The sequence below is a fragment of the Pelophylax lessonae genome (genome assembly GCF_965119305.1).
Source record: "Pelophylax lessonae genome assembly, chromosome: 8".
NCBI lineage: Eukaryota > Metazoa > Chordata > Amphibia > Anura > Ranidae > Pelophylax > Pelophylax lessonae.
In genome coordinates, this window is record NC_138775.1 from 29,883,222 (window position 1) to 29,908,273 (window position 25,052).

At 45.6% G+C, this 25,052-nt stretch overlaps 1 protein-coding gene across 1 annotated transcript in view; it reads right to left on the minus strand.

Moving 5' to 3' along the window:
- Nucleotides 1-25,052, minus strand: part of ABTB1 (ankyrin repeat and BTB domain containing 1) — a 65,840-nt gene that overhangs the window by 16,403 nt on the left and 24,385 nt on the right. Inside the window, exons 8-9 of the mRNA XM_082265180.1 lie at nucleotides 22,952-23,067; nucleotides 652-750 (exon numbers count right to left, since the gene is read on the minus strand). Of these exons, the coding sequence (XP_082121306.1) occupies nucleotides 652-750; nucleotides 22,952-23,067 (215 nt within the window). The remainder of the gene's footprint in view (nucleotides 1-651; nucleotides 751-22,951; nucleotides 23,068-25,052) is intronic.

A 25,052-nucleotide genomic window follows, 5' to 3' on the forward strand; every position in this document is an offset into this window, starting at 1 on the left:
AAACGCTAAAAACAGTGGCTATTCAGCGTTTATCAACGTTTTTGGGCGATAAGCTTTTGTCAGAGTATAGTTTTGCTAAAGAAAAAAAAAAGCTAAAAAACGCTACACGTGAAAAAAAAGCTAAAAAACGCTCATCTGTGCATGCGCTCTGAAGAAACGGCCACCTGTGCCATTCCTTCAGAGTCCTGTGCCGTGACCGGCAGCTGCCGCACGCATGCGCGGGATTGACATCATGCGGCTACCCGCCAGTAGCATAACCGGAGTCCGCAGACTAGGAAGGAAGACGGCTGAAAACGCCAAGTTTGGCTGTTTTGAATGCTGTAAGTTTTTTTAATTTGGCGCTGCCAGTACCCGCTGCCAAATGGGGGCGGCGGCGCGCACGCGCCCCCTAGCTTCCCGCTAACCTATTAAACTGAATCTTACCAGTTTATTGAACTGAAGAATTGCGGCTGTAAAAAATAAACGCAGTAATATAAAATCACTGATGTTACAAAGGTCTAACAGGGACAGGCGGTAGCTATCAATGTTAGTAGGGTTATTGGTCAGATCCCCACCATCACCCTCAATCTGTCTTTACCCAACCACTCATTTTAATTGTCTGCAAATGAGATTTTCTACCCAAGAGGAAAATAAAATTGCATCAAATCTTACTTTGTGGCACAGGAAGTTGTAACCCTGGATCTGGAAACAAACATCGGGGTAACTGCAGAAATTATCTGTACTATCAAATGGCAGTTCACCGAACCCCACCTATAGGAAAAGAAGCAAAACAGAGGTCAGGTATATCAGAAACAAACAATGTACTACTACTGAATTTCCTATAAAGAATCACCTAACCACTTCCATACCACTGGAAGTCATGACGCCCTGGGCTTTGAGTGAAGATATGTGAATGATGGGTGCAGCTGCAGGCATTCAGATACCTTTTTTTTAGCCAGCGATTCCCTGCACTGTAAGAACAATCATAGCGGCTGTTCAGCCGCTTGATTGTTCTTACAGGCGGCGGGAGGGGACATCCTGCCTCTCCCGCCACCCTCTGGTGCTTCTACCGGCTCGGCCGTGCGATCGGCTAGCCGGAGAAGGAATCCACCACCGGCGGAAGTACACCATAGAAAATACAGAGGACCAGATGGTCCCCGGCAGTCTCTATTACTCTCGGACGTCACGCCCAGCTTGGCAGTTGTAAATACTTCCGTGATCTCGGCTAGAAAGCCAAAATCGTTTTTTTTTTTGTTGTTTTTTTTAATCTCAGGCTTTCCAGCCTGCAGGAGAGATCTGATGTCTTATTGACCCCAGATCTCTCCATAAAGAGGACCTGCCATGCACTATTCCTATTACAAGGGAGGTTTACATTTCTTGTAATAGGAGTAAAAGTGATAAAAAAAAAAATAATAATAATAATAATTAAAAGGGAAAGTGTAAAAATAAAAAAAAACAAAATTAAAAAAAATTTAAAAAAGTGCCCCTGTCCCCGCATGCAAAAGTGAACGCATACATACGTCATGCTCACATATGCAAACAGCGTTCAATCCACACATGTGAGGCATCACTGCAAACGTTAGAGCGGGAGAAACATTTCCAGCCCAAGACCTCCTCTGTAACTCTAAACAGGTAACCTGTAAACATTTTTAAAAAGTTGCCTATGGAGATTTTTAAGTACCGAAGTTTGGCCATTCCACGAGTGTGTGCAATTCAAAGCGTGACATGTTAGGTATCTATTGGCATGTTAGGAATCAATTTATTCATAAACAGCATTGAGGACGGGATCAGTAGTTCGATATCAGTTTTTGCAGATGACACAAAATTGGGCAGGGCAATAACTGCACAGCATGAAGCAGATATCCTACAGGATGACCTGGACAAAATCACAGAGTGGGCAACGACATGGCAAATGAGGTTTAATGTGGAGAAGAGTAAGGTTTTGCACTTGGGGACTAAAAACATAAAAGTACAATACACTTTAGGGTGTATCAAACCTTTGGGGGAATCAAAAATGGAAAAAGATCTGGGAGTCATGGTTAAGGATAGACTAAGCAATATCAGGAGGGATGTGTTGGAGCTGGAGAGAGTCCAGAGAAGGGCAACTAAACTAATTAGGGGATTGGAGGACCTTAATTATGAAGAGCGTCTGCAATCGCTTGATTTATTCTCCCTGGAGAAGAGATGCCTGAGAGGAGACATGATAGCAATTTATAAATATCTCAATGGTGATCTCAGCATAGAAAAAAAGCTATTCAGTCAAAAGGATTGCATGAGGACTAGAGAGCATACAATGCGATTAGAGGAGAGGAGTTTTAACCTTCGGCAACACAGGGGGTTCTTTACTATTGGGGCTACAAAATTGTGGAATTCTCTACCACAAGAGGTGGTTTCTGCGGGTAGTATGGTGGCTTTCAAAAGACTCTTAGACGTACATCTCAAGGATCAGAACATTCAGGGGTATGAGAGATGGTTACGGCCACACACACCTACACAGGTTGAACTGGATGGACTGTTGTCTTTATTCAACCTCACCTACTATGTAACACTATGTAACTATGTAACTATTTACTCGGTGTAACATCTTTCACATTATACAAAAAAATTGGGCTAACTTTAGTGCTTTTTTTTTTTCAAATTCATGAAACGCGTTTAAAAATTGTTGCGCAAATACCGTGTGCCATAAAAAGTTGCAATGACCGCCATTTTATTCCCTAGGGTTTCTGTTAAAAAAACATATAATGTTTGGGGATTCTGAGTAATTTTCTAGCAAAAAAATTATGGATTGTTGCATGTAGGAGCGGAGTGCCAGATTTGGCCTGGTATGGAAGAGGATAAAGTGTTACTAAACCCACAACAGTAAAATCAGTCTGTATATGCAGTAAAGCATGCTTGTTATACTCACTGTGGAACCTAAGGGGTTAATCATCTGCATTGTGTAAATAGGCTGTTTAAACCTGTCTTCTCTGATCCTCCCTTTCTTTTACTGTCCTCAATTCATCTCCTGATTGTACAGAGCCTTGGGGACACTGCACATGCTCAGTTTGGTGTGTATTGCTAGTGAGTTTTTTTGGGAGAGTGCATGTGATCAGCACAGTGCCAATCAGCACTGTCCAGACAGAAAGTCAGGGGTCATGCAGCCTCAGAGAATGAAAACTCCTCTTATAAGCTTTAACCAGTGCTCGGCCGGACACTTATCGAAGTCACAAGACTGCTATATACTGCTGATGAGAAAAGGTATTTAGCAGTTTATATTTACTAAAATAATTGTATTATAGTGGATGCAGGCTCCTGGGGAGACCAGATATAGTAAATGCAGGCTCCTGGGGAGACCAGAGATAGTGAATGCAGGCTCCTGGGGAGACCAGAGATAGTGAATGCAGGCTCCTGGGGAGACCAGATATAGTGAATGCAGGCTCCTGGGGAGACCAGATATAGTGAATGCAGGCTCCTGGGGAGACCAGATATAGTGAATGCAGGCTCCTGGGGAGACCAGATATAGTGAATGCAGGCTCCTGAATGCAGGCTCCTGAGTTTAGTAACACTTCAAAAAAAAATGTTACTTTGTATTAAAGTCCCAGAATAATGCCACACCACCACACCAACATTGGGGTATCAAAAGGTAGTCAGTTAAGGATGGACACCATCATGACACTCCAGTGGTTAAAAAAAAATAAAAAATTAATAATAAAATGATCTATCTATCTATCTATATCTATATATGATCAAGTATAATAAGCTTAATCTGAGCACTATACTGTACTACCCATCTGCAAAGCAATACACACACAATACATGGGCAATTATGGAGAACACCTTAAAGAAGATGTAAACCCAACATTTCCTATTGCTGATCCGGGGGCTGCTGTACCATGTTCTTGTATGGGAAAGTCTCCTGTTCTTTGTTTTGCTTCCTTTGTGTGAAATCCCTGGTGTTCCTGCCAGTCTCTCTGCTTTCCTACTGCAAACGGACCACACTAAGCATGAGAGCACAGCGTAGTCAGTTCTCTAGCTATGCTGGAAACTCCGACTGCTCTCCTCCAATGATCAGACATGTCCATACATGCCCCTCCCCCCTGTACAGCCATTCACAGGGAAGATCAATGTTCTGCTGCTTTACCCCCATCTCTTATGCAGCTGAGAACAGAGGGAATGTGATCAAACCACACCACACCAGGTTTAATGCTCTGCAAAGTACATTGGAAAATGTTGGCACTATGTTAAAGGGTCACGTTCTGGAATATGGCTCGTCCATAGCACACTACACTATGGCCCGTTCACACCTGTGCAATTTTCTGCTTGAAGCTTGTAGCTGTAAAACGCTCAACAAGCCAAATCACATTCATTCATGTCCTACTCCTATAGGGGGCAGTATAACTCAATGGTTAAGAATATCAGGCGCCGTGTCCGTCAATGAACGAAAGAGAAAATGATTTTCCCCACTGTATATAGTGTCTCCTGTGCAGAACATTACAGCCCATGCCAGTATTTTTCAAATTTTTCCATTTTACTTTTTAAAAAGTTGCTCCCATGTTCAGTGTTAAACCATTCAAGTCAATCTCTCCAAAGAAGCTTAAAGCTGAAGTTTAATCTTCTTATATTTGTCATTCCCTGGTTCTCTCTTTTCTCCCTCATCCACATGCCAATGAGATTTAAGAAAAAAACGTTTCCGTTTTCATTAGATACCTTATTTTAGCTCAGTGATGTCATTACTGGGTCTCTGAGTTTCTCTATTCAATGCAGGCAGATCATCTAGTGGGAGGGGCTAGCAGGGTGCTGTACATTGCTTCCTGAAATCACAGTACCCTGCCTCAGCACTCTCAGGATATCTCAGCCCTGATGAGAGCAGTGTGCTGGCTGTTGGAAGGAGTTATGCAAATATCAAAATGCCCTAATGGGTGGAAATCCATCTGGAGGAGGTGTTCCTAGGCAGGCTACAGGTGCATGCAGACTGGCTTAGGTCACACTCACATGTGATTCTGAGCCTCTACGATCGAAAGAAATTAACTCTAATGAATGAAAGGCACAAGCAAGGGGAGGAAAGGGCTAGATCAGGGGTCTCCAAAACTTCTAAACAAAAAGGGCCAGTTTAACGTCCTTCAGACTTTAGGGGGACCAGACTGTAGCCAGTGGGAGTAAACAATACCTCAACGGTGTAAGTGGAAGGAATAGTGCCCCATTCTTGGCGTCCGTGGGGGGGGTTGGAAACCGAGCCCCATTGCTGGTGTCTGTGGGGGAAACCGAGCCCCATTGCTGGGTGTGTCCGTGGGGGGAAACCGAGCCCCATTGCTGGGTGTCCGTGGGGGGAAACTGAGCCCCATTGCTGGGTGTGTCCGTGGGGGGAAACCGAGCCCCATTGCTGGGTGTGTCCGTGGGGGGAAACCGAGCCCCATTGCTGGGTGTCCGTGGGGGGAAACTGAGCCCCATTGCTGGGTGTGTCCGTGGGGGGAAACCGAGCCCCATTGCTGGGTGTGTCCGTGGGGGGAAATCGAGCCCCATTGCTGGGTGTGTCCGTGGGGGGAAACCGAGCCCCATTGCTGGGTGTGTCCGTGGGGGGAAACCGAGCCCCATTGCTGGGTGTGTCCGTGGGGGAAACTGAGCCCCATTGTTGGGTGTCCGTGGGAGAAACTGAGCCCCATTGTTGGGTGTCCGTGGGGAGAAACTGGGCCCCATTGTTGGGAGTCCGTGGGAGAAACTGAGCCCCATTGCGGGTGTCCGTGGGAGAAACTGAGCCCCCCCATTGTTGGGTGTCCGTGGGAGAAACTGAGCCCCCCCATTGTTGGGTGTCCGTGGGAGAAACTGAGCCCCCCCATTGTTGGGTGTCCGTGGGAGAAACTGAGCCCCCCCATTGTTGGGTGTCCGTGGGAGAAACTGAGCCCCATTGTTGGGTGTCCGTGGGAGAAACTGAGCCCCATTGTTGGGTGTCCGTGGGAGAAACTGAGCCCCATTGCTGGTGTCCGTGGGAGAAACTGAGCCCCATTGCTGGTGTCCGTGGGAGAAACTGAGCCCCATTGCTGGTGTCCGTGGGAGAAACTGAGCCCCATTGTTGGGTGTCCGTGGGGAGAAACTGGGCCCCATTGTTGGGTGTCCGTGGGGAGAAACTGGGCCCCATTGTTGGTGTCCGTGGGAGAAACTGAGCCCCATTGTTGGTGTCCATGGGAGAAATAGGACCCCAAGGGCCGTATAAAAGAAAGCAAAGAGCCTTATCTGGCCTGAATGGGTGTAAGCCAACTGACTAACCAGCACCCAGAGAAGCCCACACCAATTTAGGGATGACCTAAAAACTGCACGCAAAAAGTGCGCCTTGTGCAAACAAAATAAGGTCATGGTGCTAACTAGATTACCAAACTACCAACACCTTTGGTCAAGTTTTGGCTCGCCAAATGGATTTCCAAACCACCAGTGATAGACAATCAACAGGCCGCCTTTTAAAATATCTATAGGGCATATGAAGTTGAAAACTTCATGGTTAAAAAAAAAAAAAAAAAGACAGCTAAAGATCTGATTGGATGGCCAATGCATACACGTGAAAACCACAAAAGAGGATTACATAAACAGTGCAGATGCTGCACGCCACCAATACATGTTAACCTGCTCTTCCACGAACAACTAAAATTAGAGCTCAGTAAAAGGAGAAAATAACAATGAAAACATGTCTTGTGTGCGTGAGCGAGGAGAAAAACATTCTATATTCCCAGATATAACAAACCTTATCCGCGCCATTTGAAAGTGACAGGAAAATGGAAGCATTAGGTCTGAAGTGCATTTATAACGATGAACAGCATAATTACCGACAACGCTATTAACTTGTGTGACTTTCCTGAAACGTGACAGAAGTATTATACACACAACAATGCCGCTGTAATCGCAAAGGCAATTTAGGGAAAATGGGCTTTAATTTTTTTTTCTTTTTTAGATTTTGTATGATTAAAAATAGAAAAGGCGGCTCGTTATATAGAGGCACCGCTTAACAGGTAATTGAGCGGGCTGAATGAGATGTGCAAAGTGCATTCAAATACTGCAACTGAGTCATCGCTAAACTCATAGGACCTGCACAAACATGAAATCTCAGTGGCAGAGTTTACCTGTTTGCTGCAATATTATATCTTCTCTCTCAATACACACACTATATTGTCAAAAGTATTGGGACACCTGCCTTTACACACACATGAACCTTTAATGGCATCCCAGTCTTAGTCCATAGGGTTCAATATTGAGTTAGCCCACCCTTTGCAGTTATAACAGCTTCAACTTTTCTTGGAACGCTGTCCACAAGGTTTAGGAGTGTGTCTATGGGAATGTTTGACCATTCTTCCAGAACCGCATTTGTGAGGTCTGGCACTGATGTTAGACGAGAAGGCCTGGCTCGCAGTCTCCGCTCTAATTCATCCCAAAGGTGTTCTATCGGGTTGAGGTCAGGACTCTGCAGGCCAGTCACGTTCCTCCACCCCAAACTCCTTCATCCATGTCTTTATGGACCTTGCTTTGTGCACTGGTCCAAATCATTTGCTGGAGGAGAGGAGGGTTTATGGTGTGGGTTTGTTTTTTTTTTAGGGGTTAGGCTTGGCCCCTTAGTTCCAGTGAAGGGAACTCTTAAGGTGTCAGCATACCAAGACATTTTGGACAATTTCATGCTCCCAACTATGTGGGAACAGTTTGGGGATGGCCACTTTCTGTTCCAACATGACTGCACATCAGTGCACAAAGCAGTCCTGACCTACATCCAACAGAATACCTTTGGAATGAATTAGAGCGGAGACTGCTAGCCAGGCCTTCTCTCCAACATCAGTTCCTGAATGCGCTTCTGCAAGAAAGGTCAAGCATTCCCATAGACACACTCCTAAACCTTGTGGACAGCCTCCCCAGAAAAGTTGAAGCTGTTATAGCTGAAAAGGGTGGGTCAACTCAATATTGAACCCCACAGACAAAGACTAGGATGTCATTAAAGTTTATGTGCATGTAAAGGCAGGTGTCCCAATACTTTTGACAGTGTATATATATATATATATATATATATATATATTTTACACTCAGTTTTGTTACAAGCAGTGTCAGAAGAATTACAACTCCACAGAGACAGAGGGGAGGGTGCTGTTTCAGTCAATGAAAATCAGAGAAATGGATTTTACGGTAAGTCAAAAATCCCATTTTTTCTTTTGTTCACTGATGGACACAGCTCCTGATCTTCTTAACCATTGGGACGTCCCAAAGCAGTGTTACACATGAGGGGTGGGAACAGTGAAAAAGAAATTCCCAGGGTTAAAACTACAGCCAATGCACCCTCAAAGAGGACTAGTTGCAGCTAAAAGAAGCATCTACAGATGCCAACCCATCTACTTTATAGGACTTTGTGAAAGTGTGCACCGACCACCCGGTGGCCGCCTTGCAGTCCTGCATCACCGACGACTGATGACGGAGAGCCCAGGAGGCACTGAGCGCCCATGTAGAATGTGCCTTGCCCGGGAAAGGAGGAACCTGACCCTTGATGGAATAGGCCTGAACCACCGTCTGTCTAATCCATCTGGAGATGGTCGCAGAGGAAGCGGACAACCCTTTCCAAGGCCTATCCTTGAGCACAAATAGTGAGTCTGATTTCCTAAAGGGCTCTGTGGCTTCCAGGTACACCCTAATCGCCCAGACCACAAAGGCATGCAAAGCAATTTCCTTCAGATGTTTTGGCCTGGGACACAGGGAAGGCAACACAATATCCTAATTCAAACGAAAATCAGACACAACCTTTAGAAGGAACGATGGGCAGGGGTGAAGAACCATCTGATCTCTGTGAACCACCAAGTAAGGTGAACGACAGGATAACGCCGCCAATTCCAACACCTTGCGCGCAGAGGTGATAGCCACCAAAAAGGCCACCTCTTGGGACAGTGTAAGCAGGGGAATCTCTGAAAGGTTCTCAAAAAGGAGGCTTCTGGAGGACAGAGACCCAAATTGAGGTCCCAAGATGGCAACGGAGACCGCACTGGAGAAGCCAAGTGTTGAACTCCCTGAAGAAAAGTACGCACCAGGGAGTGTGTGGCCAAGGACCGTTAACGTTAAAAGACAGTGCTCAACCCCCCCCCGGATGAAGGAAGGTCAAGACAGGCTGGCACCCATGGTGACCACTGTTCAATACAAGGGGAGGACAGAGACTGCAGATTCTTATCCCATTTGCCCAGAATCTCCATTTGCAGGGACCTCATATGGAACTCTGCAAACGGAACCGCCTCAAACGTAGACACCATCAAGCCCAGCACCTGCATGCAAGTCAGGAGGGATGACGATCTGCTGGACAGAAGGGGACAAATTGCAGCCTGCAGTTTCTGGAGTTTGTCCAGAGGAAGGATCACTCTGACTAAGAGTCCAGAGTCAGACCCAGATAGTCCAGCTTTGTGGACAGAACCAGAGCAGACTTCTGAAAATTCCAAATCCAGCCGAACTCCCTCAGAGTTCGTATGGTGATCTCCAGGTTTTCCACCAGAGCAGTTGGAGACTCGCTCGCAGAAGGAGTTCGTCCAAGTAGCCCAGTACCATGATCCCCCATTGGCGTAACAATGCTAGCACTAGGGCTAACACTTTTGTGAAGATCTGAGGAGCAGAGGCGGGACTAAAGGGTAACGCCACAAACTGATAATGCTCCTCTCCCATAGCAAAGCGGAAGAAGCGCTAGTGACCAGGGCGAATTGGAACGTGAAGGTAAGTGTCCTTGATGTCGATAGAAGCAAGAAAATCTCCCTGATGCAGGGATGCCACCACTGTGCGAATGGACTCCATTCTGAACTTCTGCACTAGTACAAAGCAGTTCAGCGCCTTGAGGTGCAGAATCCCATGCACCTTGCCTTCCTTCCTGGGAGTAAAAACCCTGAAAACGTTCTGATGTCACAACTGGTACAATCACTCTTTTAAGTAACTGCCCCAGAAAGACCCTGTAAGTGGTCGGGGACAGACGCAAGTTGGAAGAAAATAAATTTTCAGGAGGGCAAGAACGAAACTCGATCTTGTAGCCAGACCAAATGACTTCCTGGACCCAGTTGTCTTGCACTAGGGAAGTCTACAAGTCCGGGAAACAGCAAAGACATTACCCTACCCCAGATAAGGGTGAGGGTGCATCTTCATGCTGAAGGAGCCTTGTCTGTGGGTCTGGAGAAGCCCGCTCTCGACTTGGCCAGACCCAGTTGGCTTGGATCCACCTGAGGAGGCCCTGAAAGGCTCTGAGCCCTTGTCAGACGCCCCTGAGGAACGAAAAGACTTCTAATGAGCTGAGAAGGATGGCCCATGTCTACGACGAGGATCCTTGCCCTTACTAGCCTGCGGAAGGAGGGTACTCTGCCACTCTGTGAGACCCTTAATGATGTCGTCCAGGGTAGCTCCAAACAGGCGATCTCCTTGAAAAGGAAGATCAGTCAAGGCCTTTTTAAAAGTCTGGTCCGCAGACCAGCATTTCAACCAAAAAAAATACACCAAAGGACCACTGCTGAAAGAGAGCCTAGTGACTAGGCTAGGGCATCCAACGAGGCATCACAGATGCAATGGTAGATACCAGCCTCAGTGCCAAACCAGCCACAGTGTACATATTGAGGGCCTTCCTGTCAGCCGGATCCTTAAAGGCCGGGGTCTCTTCCACCAGAATCATGGTTGTCTTGTCCAATCTGGAGACCAGATTGGTGGAACAGTCCACTTTTTAATAGGGGTACGGCATAGCAAATCACTTAGGGACCACAAGAGGAGGTTTTGGTCGTTCCCACACTTTAGCGACAATTCTGTCAAAATAGGAGGGGAAGAGAAAACACCTTTGCTGCTCTGGATGGCTTGTGAGTGCCAAAAGGGAACCGCATCCAAAATTTTTAAGGTCTCACGCACAGATACAATCAGTCCATCTACAAGCGCCTTTTCGTGCGCGGCTACAAGAGTGGGAGGAATCATCCTCACTATCTGAGAGCTTCGGGCGTGTGGTCGCAGACCCAGCTGAGTGACCCACATCCACGGCCACCGAATCAGATTCAGGATATGAAGAGACAGATGAGGATGGGGAGGCAGGTGAAGGCGGGGGGGGGGGGTGCTTTTTGCTAGCCCATTGCCCAAAAACCACCTCCAACTGGGACACAAAGGACTCCAGGACTGCAGTCAGTGCATCAATGGATGGTGGGGACCCAGAGGGCCCCAAAGCCTCGGAGAGGGGATCAGGTGGGGAAATGTGCTCTAAGGACTCCATGAATCAATAGGGGGACCCCACAGAAGAAAAAAAAAAAAAAAAAAAAAAAAAAAAAAAAAAAAAAAAAAAAAAAAAAAAAATCGATCCTCAGCAGAGGGGGAGGACCCCACTAGACTCACCACCTAGCAGAAGCTGGCACCTGCAGCCACCAGAATAATCTGCACTCCACGTGTGGTAATCAGGAAGTGAAAAGATCCAGGAGTTAGCACCAGGGGATGAGGAGGGGCCCCCCCTGCCTAAATCGCCGCCCAGAGGGCTACACTGTCATGGCCGCCACCATTTTCAATGGCAAACCTCCGCCCCCCTTGCCAGCATAGCACCCTGCCCCCACCCCAGGTGGAGGACTAGGCCACCCCACAGCCACCCCAGCATCAGTGAAGGTGGGGGGGGGGCGAATGGCCCACGGGACTACCAGACTGATGAGGGGGGGGGCCTAATAGGCAGGAGGGGAACCCAGGGGTCCGACCATCTCATGGAGAGGCCCAGGTCCACCCCAAAACCCTCCAGGGGGAGAGGGGGGGGGGGCACTTACCATACCAAGAACCGGGCAGGCACCGCTCCAGACAAAACCTTCTCTCCATCGAAATGGGGGGTTGTCGGCCAGGAGGAACGCTGTGACTTGGGCCAAGACCCATTTGTACGTGACTTTGCGAGGCGTTTAACTCGCTGGCCAGACTGGCCTGTCACCCAGTCCGGCAGTTGATTGTAGATATCATAGGGAAAAAAAAAAAAACTATCTAAAAATGAAAAAATTGCCAGGACCAGAGATCCCAGCGAGAAACTAGGTCCTTATTCCTGACTAGGCAGAAAAAAAAAATGGGAGCACCTACAGCAGAGTGAGGGAGTATATCCCCTGGGACTGCCCATAGGTGTAGCCAGACTTTTTTTCTGCCTGGTGGTCTACTACTGTAGGGGGCAGTATAACCTAATCGTTAAGACGATCAGGAGCTGTGTCCATCAAAGAACGAAAGAGAAACATGAATGCTGAATACAACAGGTTGCTATAAGAAAGGCAGTCATTTTTCCAATATTGACGGTTTACAGATTTGACCTTCCGAAGGCCGGTCCATCCACATCAATGAACACCCAGACCTCCGGATCACCATGGCAAACACATTCTGTTCCCAGAGAGGAGTTATATTTGGAAGGCAGGAGGGAGAGGGCAGCCGGGCCTGCTAAGACATTAATAGCTCCTGTCAATCCCTCTCATGTGGCGGTAAAATGCCTCTTATTCTGTAATTGCAGAAATCCCAGAGGAATCGACAAATACCGTGTTTCTGTTTCTCGTTTAACCTACAAATGGGATTAAAGGCCATTCTTTAGAGTACGCTGGACACAAATGGCAGACAGCATGAAATCCAGGCAGAGAACAGGTTCAGACTGTGTCCTCCGCCTACACGCACAGCCAGAAGCTTGTCCATTTACCACAATGTCATCCCTAAGACTCAGTGTATTGGTTAACCTGTTCACTGCCACATATCTAGATCTAAAATGGGAAGGAAAAAAAAAAAAAAAAAGGGGGCACCATGATGGTCTAGTGTCAAGCTGATTGAGGGCCTATTCACACTTCTGCCTTGTGGCAACACATGCTAAAATACTTTACCATGCATTGGCACAACACACCTGCTCTTTTGCAGTGTGCTGCAGGACCATTCATTATGTGAGAACGTTTGTTTCTATGACTATTTTTGTAGCATAAATATAAGTTTAAGCTGGGCCTTCCCTACTTACTGTATATGCTAATAAACTTGTTGGACTGGTTTATTAAGCTCAGGATAGGAAGCGATGTAGGCAGGAAGTAGGGGGGAGGGAAAATGGCTTGGACACAACCATGTTTTCCAGACAAAGCAGCAGCGCTAGAAGTTGTCGTGTAGTACTTCAAAAAGCAAGGAGAAGTCTGGAGAAATCCAAGGTAAAAGGAAGAAGACTCCATCACCAGGAAGAACCAAGTTAAAGTGATTGTAAACCTTTATTTTTTTGTATTAAAATAAATGTTATACTTACCTGCTCTGTGCAATGGTTTTGCACAGAGCTGCCCAATCCTCCTTTTCTGGGGTCCCTCGCTGGTGCTCCAGGCTCCTCCTCTTTATTTGGTGCCCCCACAGAAAGCCGCTTTTCATGGGGGCACCCGTGGGGACTCGCTCCCGAGTTCCACTGCATCCATTGACACTGACAGCAGGACTTAATTGACAGCAGCCGGAGGCCAATGGTTCCTGCTGCTATCAATCTGTCCAATGAGGAGAGAGACAGTGACTGAAGCCGCTGTACTCGTGCCCATCACTGGTTTGAATCGGGCTTAGGTAAGAAAAGGGGGGGGTCTGGGGGGCGCTGGGGCACAGACGGTTTTTCACCTTAATGCATTAAGGTGAAAAATCTTAAGGCTTTAGAACCACTTTAATGGCTTGCCAACCGTATACTGAAGAAAAAAGGCGCCAAGGCGACTCTCCTGCGCAGGATCACGTACCTAGTATGTGATCCTGCACTTCTGGGTCTAGGGTGTGCGTACCGCCGTAGGGCCGCTCCAGCTGTGATTAGACACAGTGAGAGCTGATCTGATGCTTTGGTACACAGGCAGAACGGCGGTCTGTTACTACAAAAGATATGGATCCTGTGTCTCTGCTAAGCAGGGGCACCGATCAATGCCTTCCCCTAGTACAAGCACCTCACCCAAAGTGCACTGGTCAGGCACACATTTAACCCTTTGATCACCCCTGATGTTAATCCATTCCCTGCCAGGGTAATTAGTACAGTAACAGTGCATATTTTTGAGCACTAATTACTACTAGGGTCACTGGTCCCGACAAAGTCTCTGCTAGTGTCCTGACTGTCCACAATATCATAGTCACGGATCGCCGCCATTACTATATTATATATATATATATATATATATATATATATATATATATATATATATATATATATATATATATATATTTTAAAAGGCGCAAAAAATAAAAACCGCAGGTGATCAAATACCACCAACAGAAAGCTCTATGCGTAGGGAAAAATAAAAAGGACAAATATGTGGTTTAGGTACAGTGTTGTCAGTTAAAGTAACGCAGTGCCGAATCACAAAAAATGGCCTGGTCATGAAGGAAGGGGATCTTCCGGAGGTCAAGTGTTTAAGTTACTGTTTGGTGTATGCCTATCACATACATTGTACATGCTTATTTGCTACAAAGGATAGATAGCTTGTGCATTTTGTAGTGCTTTAGTACTTCTTTAATTTTACCGCAAAGAACCTTAAAAAGACACAAAGCAAAACAGAAGGGTTAATTGTCACCCAGGGTTCTCATCCAGGCAGGTTAAGGGGCTCCAGGGTGCTTGCGCCATACAGAGGTTATACGCCTGCCTTTACACACACATGAACTTTAATGGCATTACAGTCTTAGTCTGTAGGGTTCAATATTGAGTTGGCCACCCTTTGCATCTATAACAGCTTCAACTCTTCTGGGAAGGCTGTCCACAAGGTTTAGGAGTGTGTCTATAGGAAGGGGCCATCCACAAACTGTTCCCACAAAGTTGGGAGCATAAAATTGTCTAAAATATCTATGTATGCTGACGACTTAAGAGTTCCCTTCACTGGAACTAAGAGGCCAAGCCCAACCCCTGAAAAACAACTCCACATCATAATCAACCACCCCCCCCCCTCCACCAAATGAGGCCATAAAAACATGGAGCAAGTTTGGGGTGGAGAAACTTCGCTGGCCTGCACAGAGTCCTGACCTCAGCCCAATAGAACACCTTTGGGATGAATTAGAGCAGAAACTGCAAGCCAGGCCTTCTCGTCCCACATCAGTGCCTGACCTCACAAAAGTGCTTCTGGAAGAATGGTCAAACATTCCCATAGACACACTCCTAAACCTTGTGGACAGCCTTTCCAGAAGAGTTGAAGCGGTTATAGCTGCAAAGGATGGGCAAACTCAATATTGAACCCTATGGACTAAGACTGGGATGCCATAAAGTTCATGTGTGTGTAAAGGCAGGTGTCCCAATACTTTTGACAATATAGTGTATGTGCAGCGGATGTGTGTACATGCGTCACTGGCCAGCCAATACTTTTTTGCTGAGAGCACGTTTACTACACGAGCAGAGACCGAGCAGTCAAAGACAGCTTTCGGTCTTACTAACAGTCGGCGGCCGAAGGGACCAGCTCCCAGTCTTGTGACCACTGCGACAGCCAATCACAGTGGTCACATGATCACTGATCGTTCCAGGTTTACAGACTCCATTAAAAGGACAATTTAGGGTCTGATGAAGAAGGGACACCCCTCGAAACACATAAGCGAAATAGTTCTCGACGGTGTCTTCCTGAAGCAAGGATCACGCGGAGCAGATTGAGCAATATTGTCTTTGATGATTGTGAGGAGTTTGTGGTTCACAGTTGTTTGTGAGTATACATCCATTGTGCCTTAATCAATAAATGGTCAATTAATTTTTTTTTTTTAGTAAAAGACAGAAAATTTTGAAAAAAAAAAAAAAGTTTTATTTTCTGTGAGTAAATTTTGAAAATAGGTCATTTTTCGCCTTCACTGATGTGCACTGATGAGGCGGCATTGATAGGCTGCACTGATGGGCACTGATGAGGTGGCACTTATGGGCATTGAGGAGGTACTAATATGCCGCACTGATGAGCACTAACTGGCATCACTATGGGCACTGATGGGCATTGGTTGGGGTGACTTATGGGCACTGTTTTCTTACTTTACAGTAATCAGGGCACTGATGATCAGTGCCCTGATTACCTGTCTTAGGCTCTCCCTTTGAGGAGGAGCCGCTGATCTGCTCTCCTCACCACCCACTCTCACAGTGTGAGGCGAGGAGAGACGATAAACAGCACTACCTCATATACACGTGACCGGCTCTGATTGGACACAGCCGATCACATGGGTAAAGAGCCATGTTATTGGCTCTTTACCAAGATGGGGGTCTAGGAAATGGCGCAGAAAAAAAAAAAAAAAAAAAAAAAAAAAAAAAAAAATCGCTGCACTGCGTGCCCCCGTGGGCGTGCGAGAGAGGCCGTTCTGGGGCGCCGTCATCCCAGAATGAGAGCCACACCGCTCCGCCGACATTTAACGGTGGGCGGGTGGCAAGTGGTTAAATTAAGAAGAAAAAAAAAACATCCAAGTACTTTTTCCTAATCGATATACAGCTGTCACATGACCCAGCTCTCTCCCAGCCTGTCTGCAGGGAAACATAAGCAGGAGGAGCTTCTAGTCCTCTGCTGCAGGTCAAATGTTCAAAATAAAAAATAAACAGCCTTTGGAATACAGAGTAAAAATATCAATAAACTGTTTTAAATTGTCATACAAAAAAAAAAAAGAAAAAAATATTATATATATATATATATATATATATATATATATATATATATATATATATATATATATATATATATATATATATATATATATATATATATATATATATATATATATATATATATATATAATCAACTCTATTGGCTTTGGCAATGCCATGGTGTCCAAATAACAAGAAAAGGCAGCACACGAATGCTTCCTTTTGATGCCATTTATTCCAGCATGACAGCAGTGTACAACATGATAAAATGCTTGGTGTGGGTGGATTTCTGCCAGTCAAAGGCTGTGTCACGCGTCTCCAGCCTGTGTCTTTAAATAAGAGGGAGGTGAAGCCTCCATTATTCTACATGTAATATCACGCCCCCTATGGGTTAAGCTGGTTAGTGGGCATGGAAGAAGGAGTGGGCTGTCATTTACCAGTGTATACGCCCACATGGGTGACTCTATAGTCACATGGGCAGCTCAGATGTGATAGGGAGAAAATGCTCAGCATAAAAACTCACAGAAAACAGAGCATGTGCAGAGCTGCCAACACAGCTGTAAATCCCTAGCTGGATTGGGGACATCAACAAAAGTGGGAGATGGAGAGCAGCAGGAATAACCAGGTGTTTTGCAGAATACAGAAAACAAATCTCATACTGACTGAGTATGAATAGCCTGTAATACAGAATTTATTGATAGTTTATTGATGTGGGTTTAGTGACACTTTAATGCCATAATGCATGTGTATTAACGCAACACAATGAAACTTATTTGTGAATGGGCGCTAATGTTAAATTAAATACTGTATATTATGGGGTATTCTTTTTTCAAATGCTGGAAAACCCAAGTGGGGTGTGACTTTTTCATATTTGGCTATCCAGAGCACTAAATTTATTTTTTTCCTTTTTTTCCTGACAGCTCTGACAAGCTTTATAAATTCTTCACTTTGAAGGAACGTAGAGAAGAGAAGACTGCAGATAAAGGAAGTACAACTTCGCTAGGAGGATTGGTTTAATCGCTGTGTATCACCCAAGGCCAGTCACTTCACTGAGTATATCCAAGGGTTTACAGCCACTTAAATTTTGCATGAGAACTTACACAGCTAGACTACCAGAATTGCTTGTTGCATCCCTGCAGCTGATCTTTTCCCCATTACGGACCTACCATGCCTTGTCCTGCACTGTGTCTCTACGTGGAGGCAGCCATGTTGGTAGAGGCAGGGCTTTGCTTTCTCATGTCAAAGCCTCCAGCAAGGAGAACCGGGATCAACACAGAAGTGACATCACCAAATCTCCTGAGACTAGCAATCAGAGGAGACAGTGCCTTGGATGATCTCACACTGCAGATATCCAGCTGGAGACTGTAGGCACAGAAGAGCCTAGGCACACGCACATACCGGAAAGTGCACTGCTATTTATCAGAAAAGGTATTCAAGACAAAAGTTACAATCTTTCACGTGAAATCAGTACTCCCAACTCCTTTCCCATGTTCACATTGACTGTGCTCTCACCCTAGCTTTAGCCTAGTGCATTCTCTAGGTCTACACAGAGCTTCGAGTACTGTTGCCATGGCTGCACTGAACTTAAAAGCGGAGTTCCATTCAAAAGTGGAACTCCGCTGATCTGCTTCCTCTCCGGTGCCTCGTTTGGCACCTTTCGGGGGGGGGGGGGGAGGGGGAGGGGGGAACGGGTACCTGTTTTTGACAGGTACCCTTCCTCACTTCCTGGGAGACAGCGCCACAGCGATGTCCCACGGAAGTTCGGCCCCCTTCCTTCCACCGCTGGGCCAATTACAAAGTGCAGCGCGCTTTACACATGCGCAGTAGGGAACCAGCAATGAAGCCCGAAAGGCTTCACTGCCGGGTTCCCTCATCCTGGACGGTGGCGGCACCCGGGAGACTATACGAAAATTGGCTTTGGGTGCCGACATCGTGGGCTCCCTGGACAGGTAAGTTCTACTATTTAAAAGTCAGCAGCTACAGTAGTTGTAGCTGTTGACTTAACTTTAAGGGGGGGGGGCAGAACTCTGCTTTAAATGTTTTATCGGATTCAGAATATTGTACTGCCTGCTAAATAAAATGTAAAAAGGTACTTTATTCAAACAATCAGCATACATTACATAAGCCATATATATTTTTTATTTGGGGGGGGGGGGGTGCTTTAAAAACAAAGCACACTCATCCTTGCTTACCCTGCTTTGCACTGAGCTCAGTGAATTCCACCCTCCCACAGATGCACACTCTGGTGCTTATATACATCCTGCCCATCTCTCTATCTCCAGCATGGGGACACAGACCTATAGAAGTCAATGGAACTGCCCTGCTGCATTGTGAGCACAGTAGGTCAGTTGCTGGGCACGGGCGCCGTTCAGACATTGCATTCACTCATAGAATGCAAAGCAAAAGTATACTCTAAATGGACGAGGTGGAGAGGCAGGGCAGTTGCATCATGCTCTCCACCTCTTCCAATTAGAGAATGCTGAATGATTTGCATTCATTCAAATAAAGCAAAGCAATGTCTGAACGGCGCCCATGCCCAGCGACTGACTTCCTGTGTTTCAAAATGCAGTAAGGTAGACGCTCTACATGGGATCCAGAAACTAGTGGAGATCACGGGAGTAGTGATGTCAATACAATGATTTCCAGTTTTTAGAGCCCTGGTGCCCAACCTGTGGCCCTCGGGCCCCTTCAGACATTGATCTGTGCTTCCCTGTTGCTTTGGTATAGCAGTGATTTCTAGCAGTCTCTTGAAATGTCACCTGAAGTCTCCCCAATCTGCAACAACTCCTAAAGCATATTCACAGTCTCGGACCATCTCTTGTATCAGGTCCATAGTCTCAGATTACTTCTTGTATCATGTCTGCAGTCTTAGGCTAGATTATCTTGTGTCTGCTCTCCATGGAATTGGTGATGTTGAGGGCCACACTGGAGGCCCCCCCCACATCAAAAAGTTGTTCATCACTGTTCTAGAGGGATACATCAGGTATGGTTACATTGCTCCAAGCTAGTCCAATGTAACTATGTGTCAAATAATGGGATTTTTGTACTTGCTGTAAAATCCATTTCTCTTTCGTTCATCGACGGACACAGCGCTCCATTAATCATAAGTACTGGGTTATATTGCCTCCTCCAGGAGTAGGACTAGGCAGAACAAAAAACACCTGGCCACGCCCATGGGCCATCCTCAGCTTGGTATATAACCCCCCTCTCTGCTTTAGGTAATCTGTTTAGTAGCAAGTAGTATTAGAAGTATCAGAACTCCATAGAGGGGTGGGTGCTGTGTACGTTGATGAACTCAAGAGAAATGGATTTTACGGTAAGTACAAAAATCCCACTTTCTCTTTCGTTCATCAACGGACAGCGCTCCATAAATTAAAACTACTGGGATGTCCAAAAGCAGTGCCAAAAGGAAAATTAGGGGTGGGGAAAATAACCCTAGGCTAAACATAAGAGCCCTTAACCAGGACACCGGAGCCTTAACCGGGTCACAGGAGCCTTAACCAGGACACCGGAGCCTTAACCGGGTCACAGGAGCCCCATCTGAAAAAATAAAGGTTTAAAGAAAAACACCCCTCAAGAGGGAACATCCCCTCTTAAACAGCAGCCTGCAAAACTTTGCAGCCAAAAAAAGCATCCGCAGATGCCAAAGTATGCACCGACGATCAAGTGGCCACCTTGCAAACTTGCAATATTGATGCCTGTTGACGGAAGGCCCAAGAAGCACCCAGCGCCCAAGTAGAATGCGCCGTGAAACGGAAAGGTGGAACCTGACCTTTACTGGAATAGGCCTAAGACACCGTCTGACTGATCCATCTGGAGATGGTAGCCGAAGGAGCGGCCAGTCCTTTTCTTGGTCCATCCGCAACCACAAAAAGAGAGTCTGACTTCCGAAAGGACTCAGTAGCTGCCAGATACACGCCAATCGGAGGAACCAAATCCAAGGTATGCAAAGCAAATTCCTTGGGATGAGCCGGCTTGGGACACAAGGAAGGCAACACAATGTCCTCATTCAAATGGAATTCAAAGACAACTTGGGGCAGGAATGATGGACAGGGACAAAGAACCACTTTTATCCCTATGGACCACTAAATCGAGACTGCGACAGGATAATGCCACCAATTCTGATACCCTGCAGGCCGAGGTAATAGCCACCAAGAATGTAACCTTCTGGGATAACGTAAACAAGGGAATCTTCCCAAATATTCTCAAATGGAGGTTTCTTGAGAAGCGAAAACACTAAGTTTAAATCCCAGGGCGGCAAAAGAGTACGTACAGGTGGAGGAACATGTCGAACCCCCTGAAAAGAAGGAACAAACTAAACAGTCCATGGCTAGGGGTCACTGAAGGAAGATTGCCAGGGCAGACACCTGGCCCTTGATGGTACTCAAGGCCAACTTCTGAACAACGCCCCGTTGAAGAAAGGTTAATATCCAAGCCACAGAAAAGGATCGAGGATGAGCGCCAATCGACTCGCACCAAGAAATCTACGCTTTTCACGTACGATGGTATATCTTGCTGAAAGAGAACTCCCTTGCCTTAATCATAGTAGGGATCACTGATCCAGACAAAACCTCTATACCTCAGTACCTGGCTTTTAATAGCCAAGCCATAAGCCAGCGACTGGAAAGCAGGGTGGTAGATTAGGGACAACTGGTAAAGCCCCAGACAGAATCCTCGCCACCGAAGTAGGGGAGCTGTCGACGAAGGGATCACTGCAACTCAGACCCAAGCCTGATCGTACGCGACCCTGCGAGACGTTTAACTCAAGGGCCAGCCTCTGTCCGTGAGGCTATGTCATGGCCGACATAGCGCGTAGCTGCGGTCTGCACGTATTTGTTTGATGGGCTCTGGGAACCACTGGATCTAGATTATCCAGCCCATCTCCCAGCCAGAGATGTATAGTAACTAAGTAAAACTACTTCACTACTGTATTTAAGTACGGAAAGGCGGTATCTGTACTTTCCTGGAGTAGAATTTTTTTCTCCTACTTCCACTTTTACTTCACTACATTTTTTCGATGATTTCAATACTTCTACTCCGATATTTTTTTTTTGTGCTGCATCGTTACAATTATAAAAATTACCACTGCCAGAATAGTAGATGGCAGGTTTCATGAAGTTTAAAAACGTGTATAATGTCATGTGTAAATCAGCGCATACAAAAATAAATGCTACTGTATGTATAAATGAAATGGTCTACATATCTGCTGTTAAGGAGAAAGAGAACCTCCCCCAACCAAGGAGAGTCACAAGCGTACATAGACCTTTTTTCTGGTAAGAGGCTGATTTTGCTTTTTTCACTGGAAGTTGAGAGCACAGGTTTTGCAGTTTTGTTTCACTGGAAGAGTCTATTTGGATATTATTTTGCACTGACCTTCATCCGCCGGGTAAGGGGGAAATCCACAAGGTGATGGGAGTCTGCACCTATTATTTGGAATAGCACCTGTTTGATTCCTGCACCTTTGATAATATATTCATCTTGTTTTGTCACATATATATGGTATTATGGCATTATATATATGGACTTTTTATTGACTTTGATTTCATACACTCTTCCTTTATTTCATTATTGGAATATATTGTTGTATATCACATTGGTTTATATATGATTTTGCGCACCAATAAGCTGTGGAGAAAAAAAAAACATGCAGGGAAGAGAAGGAGGGATGCTTTAAAGGGGAAAGGCAGGGACATACCTTATCTGTTTTTGTTTACAAAAAGTTACAGCCAAAGGAATTGTGATTGTCCTTTAGGTTAATCATTTGAAATAATAAAAAAACAATATGATGTTCAAACTTTTGACTTCCTTCTTTCTTTAATAACTACATAACACAGTACTTGTACTTTTACTTTCAGTACTTGAGTAGCAAAATTAAAAAAAAAAAAAAAACAAAACTACTTGCAATACTTAAGTACAAAAAATGTTGAATTTATTACTTTTACTCAAGTCACTTTTTGATCGAGCACTTGTACTTTTACTCAAGTATGGGTTTCGAGTACTTTATACAAGTGTGCTCTCAGCCCGGCAATTGATTGTAGATCTCCCAAGAGAAAAAACAAAAAAAAGATTTAAAAAAGGAAGGAGAAAAATTTGCTAGGACCAGATATCCCAGCCGGGAGCCTAGGTTCTTACTCCTGACTAGATAGATTAAATTTGATTACCTAAAGCAGAGGGGGAGGGGGGGGGTTATATACCAAGCTGAGGACGGCCCATGGGCGTAGCCAGGTTTTTTTTTGTTCTGCCTAGTCCTACACCTGGAGGAGGCAGTATAACCCAGTAGTTATGATTTCTGGAGCGATGTGTTCGTCGATGAACGTAAGAGAAATCCATACCTAGAGATCTTCTTTAGCAGGTAAACCGGTCACATAAAATGTGGTGTATTGTGTGGTATATGTAGCCATCTTCTTGAAGTTCTGCTATAACAAATACTGGAAGAGTCATAGGTCATACACACACACACACACTCACCCTTAGCTCAGCTGGCACCGCACAATCTGCCAACATCGCCAAATCTTCCTGCAGACGTCCGTTCCCAGACGGTTCCACAGTCAGAACTTTTACACAAGTTCCCGGCTTGGAAGACACTGCGGGGGTAACACAACTTCACTTTAGATTTTTTAGATTTTTTTTGCATGACATGTGATGTATTTTATTTATTCATTACAGGCACTTATATAGGGCTGTCAATTTACACAGCACTTTACATATACATTGGCATCAGTCCCTGCCCTCAAGGAGCTTACAATCTAAAGTCCCTAACTCACATTCATTAGGGCCTATTTAGACAAGAACCAATTACCCACCAGCATGTCTTTGGAGGAGTGTGGGAGGAAACCAGAATACCTGGAGGCAACCAATGCAGGCACAGGGAGAACATGCTAACTCAGTGCAGGTAGTGCTATGGTTGGGGGATTTGAACTGACCAAGGCACCACCTGCACTGAGTTTGTAAACTGACACAAAGCGTTCTAGGGGGTCCCACTCAATGCAGGCCGTACATGTATGATAAAACAAGAATGCAGTAAAAGGAGATTAGAACACACAGTTTTAGCATCTCCAGGCATAACTTTGGATGAATTTACCCTTTCAAAGAGCAATGGTTACATTGAAATGCAAGTCAACAGACAAATTACCCACTGTATTTTTTTTTTTTTTCAAAAAGTCAATGTGTGCATATTAGAAATTATACAAGGCACTGCCTTGCATTCTTCTAAATGTCACATTTGTATGTGACCACTGCAAGGGGTGATTTTCCAATTATTGGCAGTCACCTCATTTGCAATTCACTGAAATTATTGTGCTTGCTCATCCAGGACCATCATCAACTTCCAGGACTGAGATACTACCTTAAAAAGAACACAAATCATTTAAATCCCGATGCTTGTGCTTTTATTAGCTGTGTTCACAAAACGCTAGGATGAAAGCAGAGCTCCACCCAAAAAGTGGAAGTGCCGTTTGTTTGGTTCCCCCCCCCCCCCCCCCATCTCTGCCACATTTTGTCACCGTTTGTTGGGGGGGAGCGGATACCTGTCAAATCCAGGTACCTGCTCCCACTTCGGGTAAAATCGCCGCAATCATTGTGCAGTGATCTACGAAATTTCCGGCTCCTCTTTACTCCCTCCCCCGGCTGCCTTCTGGGAGACGCACAGGTCCCAGAAGACAACAGAAAAGAAAAAGAAAAAAAGAGGAGGCGCAAACACCTAGTGCATTACCCGTGGTCAATGTTGCAAATTATTTAATAAAAAATGCCAAATGCATACTCACAGACGTAGAGATAAAAACATGTTACAAGAATCCACCATGTGTGAACTGGAACAAGTCCTTCAGTCAGGACCGCTAACGCGTTTCGGGGGTCAGGCCCCCTTCCTCAGAGCTTTTTTTTTTTTCTTTTCTATGTACCCGTATTGGAGTTCCCTGCCTGAGGAGAGCAGCACGCCAGTCTCCCCATTCGGAGTGAGCGCTGGGCTGAATTTTTGTACCCCAGAAGACAACAGGACCATTCAGAAAGCGCAGCGCGACTCACGCACATGCGCAGTAGGAAACGGTCGCTTTCCCTTAGCGAAGATGCCGGCGCCTGCACCGGGAGCCGATGAATGGATAGGCAAGGGGTGCCAACATCACTGGATTCCAGGACAGGCAAGTGTCCTAATATTAAAAGTCAGCAGCTACACTATTTGTAGCTGCTGACTTACTTTTATTTCCCCAGCTGGAACACCGCTTTAAGACCTGATGGCTGAAACACGTAAAAGCATTTATGATTTACTTATATCTTGTAACCAATAAACATTATTGCATTTGGATGATACCGGGTTGCCATCTGGATTCTATTTTGGGTTTTGTTTACAAAATGTTTGACATAAATCAGCCCCTGTTGCAGCCTTTCACCCTGTGACTTGCTACAAAGTTACAATGTTACAATCTGTTTACTGGTGGAAGAGGAGACTGACAAAATGCTTCCTTCTGTCTGCAGCAGACTGGCGACATCATCTCAGCCTAGGTCACTTTTCCAAAAGCAAGTAGATACGAAGCATTGGACTAAAGCCCCGTACACACGCGTCGAAAATTGGCCG